The following is a 5,174-nucleotide window of genomic DNA, read 5'->3' as shown; positions in this document are numbered from 1 at the left end:
GAAATTTCTGTCTCTTGTGTAATGCCTCCTCCGCCCCGCCACTCTCAAACACGTCGTTTTCAACAAAGCCCCCTCCTTCCGACAAGCGCAGACTGCTCTGATTGGCCAGCTGACCCAGTGCATTGTGATTGGCCAAACACCACAAGCACGCGTCGAAAATGTAACACCCCATACCATAATCGTGAGCGTCAACTTTCAAAGTAAATATCAAGACAGTTAATAATGTCGTTAGTTTTACCATCAGTTCATTCCCGGAAGGGCAACAGAGTTGCGTGACAGACACAGTGATGATGCAGTACACAAGCCGCGGTTAAGACAGCTGACGTGCTATGATTTCTGACAGGCAGTTCACTCTCCTGTGATGCGACTAGGGCTGGGTATCGTTCAAAAATGTTAGATATCGATACCGATACCTTGACTTCGATACCGGTTCCTGAACGATATTTTTTTCGATACCAATTTTATGAAATCAATTTTAACAAGATTACATTATCTAAAAAAATAAAAAACTTTGGTTTCTATAGTCAGTTTTACTTTTATTTTACATTTATATTTAGGCTATTACATTTAGATTTAATCTAGAGAAATTGCTCTTTGTGAGTGCAATCTTAATATACAGTGCCTTGCGAAAGTATTCAAACCCCTTCATGTTATGTTGCAGCCTTATGTTAAGCTTTAAATTACTTTTTATTTCACATCAATCTACACTTCATACACCATAATGGCAAAGCAAAAACAGAACTGTAACAACTTGTACATTTATAAAAAAAAAAAAAAAACTTTGGTTTTATTTTTCAGCTTGTTGATGTTTATACAATCTCAAAGACTCATCTCCTGAGCCACTGCACAAAGGAACAAAGTGTAACCAACACAATAAATAGTTTTAAATAAATAGCTAATAGTTTTAATAAAGCTCAAATAGTCTTCAGTTTACACATCTGTTGTGTTCGTTTTAAAACGCCTGTCGCTTGGAGATGGTGGAAAGCCGGCTTGAAACGCAGTGGAAACGCCAGTATGACGAGGATCGTTTTCATTTTAAAACATAAAAGCACCAGTGTAAACGTACACAAATGGCTGGGACGCATTAGCACTACAGCCTCACGTGTGTGCCACATCTCTGAGTGTAACCTGTGTAAACTAGTAGGTGTGTTCGACGTGTTCGCGGACCGACTGTGCAGACTGATCAGTGTATTACAGTACCATGAGAGCTAAAGAGAGCAGACTGCTCCGTGCGCTTTTGAATCGCTCTCGCGGATGTCAAACACTGATCGATCTGCGCCGCACCTCTTCTAGTCGAACACACCGGCTAGTGCTGCAGGCTTAAGGCCAAAGTATACTTCGGCCGTCCGCGTCCACATTACGTCATTTTCGTCATCAGGAGGGCTCGCGGACAGCCGTGCACCCCGTCCGTGTGCAGGCAATTTTTTGAGACCGTGCGGATGGTCCGCGTACAACTGCACAAGGCGAGGTGAAAGTAGAGACAGAGCGCAAGTCAAACTGCGCCTGTGTTGAGCTCGTCCATCTGCACTCATCCGCGGTTGAGTATACTTTGAAAGCTGTGCGGACACGGCTGAGCGTGAGACGGAACGGAACGCGGAAAGTGAAGTATACCCGGGCCTTTATTGGCTCACTGACCCTGATGAGATTAACCCCTTAAGTATCGAAAAACATATATTAAGATGTTTTTCGATACTCGATGGTATCGAGGCAATTCGGTTGGTGCATAAAAAACTCGCGTGGCTGACTCTTAACTTTTATAAAGAATATCTCTTTGGATTTGAGACTTTAGTCTTTGCAACTTTACAGATCTTCTTTTATGCACCAAGAGCTTGTAACACCCCAAAGAGAAAGGAAAACTTGAAATCGCATCATATGACCCCTTTAATATTTGCTTCTGTTAAAGCCATCAGTGCATTATTTCAACTTTTTTCTTCCTAAATTCTAAAACTAAAACTAATTTGTATATAAAAATCCATATTTTGGAACAAATGATTGTTGGGAATAATAGTCCCAGAATCAATGTTGCTGTAAAAGTGGTCAAAAACTGGTATGCCGTATTCACCCTGTTGTCGTATAAAGGCTCCAAAAAAAGAAGGTCCATCTGTTGAATTGTATATTGATATGCCAGTTGTGGCATTGCTTGGCAATTGTAAACAACACTCAGTCACACAGTATCTACAGTACACTGGAGGATCAGACTCGCCTTACAATCAAAAGGAACTACTTCAACACGGTCTGGAACTGGACTGAATCTATTAAAAAGCCAAGCTATGTTCTAATACTTTAGCTGACAGAGAGAGGATTGCGAGTGTAAGAAAATAATTGCCCAGCAAAGACACATAACAGAAATCAATAACAATAATCTTAGATACTGTTGCATCGATTTTTTGCTTGAATTCCCTTTAGGGATCTGTCTGTCTGTCTGTCGGTCTCTATGCGCAGGGCTCTAATTGAGGTTATTGCCTCCTTAGAGGCTCTTCCTGTAAGGAAGACTGAAACAATGGGACGCATAATTTCATTTAGTAATTTGCATTTCAAATGAAGCCTCTCATTTATTAGCCTCCTGCTCTCTCTCTCTCTCTCTCTCTCTCTCTCTGTAGGTAATTATTTTCTGTGAGAAAGTATTAAACCAGGTTACACTGACTCTCTCGAGTCTCTCCTGAACCTGCTTTAACAGCAGAACTCTCACAGACTGACTCATAAATAATAACGCACATGAGCAATATCACTCGAGTACGAGAGCGATACCGGCTCTATATCAGCATGGCTGTGATTAGGCCAGAGGCAATCACAGCCGCTGATATAGAGCCGGTATCACTTCTTCCTTCTGCCACGGATTCAAAGCTCAAGTTGACTGTTAAACATACGTCACTTTTAGAATTTGTATCAAGGGCATGTGCTGCTTCAGTTGGGTTATTAGTGAGAAATAATGAGGTTATAAGAGAGAAACAATGCGGCAAGACGTGCATCCAAATGAGAGAACGAGAAACCGCGAAGCTAGACGTTTCTTTTTATATTAACTAACGTACTCTACGATTAGCTCAGTGAACAATTTAAAAAAAAAACATAGACCCGGCTAGAACAAGCGGAGTGATACAAAATTGTGAAAGGGCGTTCCTGTAGCGATACCAGTACAATATCTCACGGTTCTCAACCAATCAGATTTGAGAACCAGAACGAACTGTTGTATAAAAAGAAATAGTGATACTGTAAGCAGTATTTCAATTTCAGCAGATAAAATGTGTGGCATGGACCACGTCAGTGTAACAAGTGGTCTGAGCAGCACTTTACCTATACTGTGAAACTGCCATCGACTGTTGATTTTCTCAGGTAGAAGTTGCAGAATTTTCTGAAAGGAAAAATAAGGACACAGTGATTACGTTAAACTAATAACATACAATTCAAGAGCTCAATGTCAGTAACATGCCAATTGCTAAGTTTGTATGATATTCTCTTCTGTCTCAGGCTACGTTTACACGACAACAATGTAGTCAAAAACGGAAACGTTTTTCCCTTGCGTTTTTAAAAAGTTTCACGTATACGCGACAACGGTTTCAAAACGATTTGTGTTTACACATATCCGCGAAAATGGCCAAAAACACTATATTGCGTATGCCAGGCCAGTAGTTGGCGCTGTCACCTTGTTAGTAAACAGTATCTGTTGCCGTGTGTATATGATGCGTCTCCACTCTTGGTTGTAATACTGGTGAAGTAAATCCACACTTTGCTGAAGAAGCGTTATCAAACTCTTAAACAGCAACAACTGTACCATGTACTCCGCCATTGTTGTGTATGTTTGTTCGCGTTTGCCTTTAAAATCAACACATACTGCACATGTCTACATACGTAACACGTACTACCCGCGCACATGATGTCACCGTTTTCAAAGATTCACGTTTTGGGTGTTTACACGGAAACGATAACGATGGCGTTTTCAAAAACATGCACTTTGAAACCCGTTTTCAAAAATATGCGCTTTCAGTCCCCAAAACACCATTGTCGTGTAAACGAACAGGCAAAACGCATAAAAAGTTTCCCGTTTTTGGCTGAAAACGTCGTGTAAACGGCCCCTCAGGTTCCTCCTTCAATGTACAGCAAGTCAACAGTTTTATTGTTCACCAGGCCAAAACACAAACTTTGCTTACAGAGAAGTAAAGTAAACCTTTTATTTATCGTTCATGTTTTGCTGCCCACTAGAGGTATGTGATATGTATCATATGATATAGTTACGTAACATCACTTAAGCAAGTGTGCCGTTTTCCTGATTATGAACATGCAAATGTGATACAGAATTTTTACAAAAGTTTAATATTGAGAGTTACATTTTAGACTTTTTTGACTTAAGTTCCAAAACTTAAGTCTTAAACAAATGGTTTTAAAAAGGCACAACAGAACTGTTGTGCTTCTTAGAACAATACACAGCAGTTTTGTTCCTGAATAAATTAATGAGTTTATGAACAAATTAGAATGAATGAATGAATGAATGAATGAGTGACTCAATGATTAAAACTCGCTGCCACCTACTGCTGATTTTAGACACCATATTATTAGTGTCTATTTACAGACAGTAAGACGTGTCCCTGTTAAGCGATACATACAGAGACAGGTGGGATAAGATTCACACTAATGGACAACGATAATGTCATCAGTGGCAGTGCATTATGAGTAATGCTATTATGAGACACTCAACCAAAGAACAGCAACATGGGATCAAATCTGTCACAACAACTCAAAGAGTGGCATCTGTGACACTCTACAAGAAGAGGACACCATAATGTCACCATAATCGCACGTGCTACGCGACAGCCGTCACTCAAGGTGTTAACATGTCATTCTCATTTACTTCCTGTGTTGATGTGGAACGTGATGGCACATGAGTATGAGAGCTTTCAAGCACCTCTGTATTGATCTTCAGCTTGTGGAAGGAAAGCTCTGGATTACAGCCTGTCATTGTCGTGAGGAAACTGACAAATAACTGGAGCTGATATCCAGTGGCGGGATCTGTTTAAGCCTGCACACTTGGGGATCGCAGAAGAAGCCTGAGGTTTCAGTAATGCTTCTTGCGGCGGTAACAGAAAGCGCTCCCCTGCCGTGCTGCAGCGGTGTCTGGGATGGCGGATTTGAGAAGGGTGGTGCAGTTGTTGCTGCAAAGCGTGGCACAACCAGTTATTAGA

At 40.9% G+C, this 5,174-nt stretch overlaps 1 protein-coding gene across 1 annotated transcript in view; it reads right to left on the bottom strand.

Annotated features, from left to right (window-relative positions):
* The window catches only part of LOC107564446 (ral GTPase-activating protein subunit alpha-2-like), a 148,557-nt gene that overhangs the window by 107,241 nt on the left and 36,142 nt on the right, over positions 1–5,174 (bottom strand). The window contains exon 4 of the mRNA XM_016249541.1: positions 3,292–3,349. Coding sequence (XP_016105027.1) covers positions 3,292–3,349 — 58 coding nt within the window. The remainder of the gene's footprint in view (positions 1–3,291; positions 3,350–5,174) is intronic.

Source organism: Sinocyclocheilus grahami, unplaced genomic scaffold (assembly GCF_001515645.1).
Source record: "Sinocyclocheilus grahami isolate Dianchi unplaced genomic scaffold, SAMN03320097.WGS_v1.1 scaffold935.1, whole genome shotgun sequence".
Classification (NCBI taxonomy): domain Eukaryota; kingdom Metazoa; phylum Chordata; class Actinopteri; order Cypriniformes; family Cyprinidae; genus Sinocyclocheilus; species Sinocyclocheilus grahami.
This window is presented reverse-complemented; position numbering and strand designations above follow the sequence as displayed.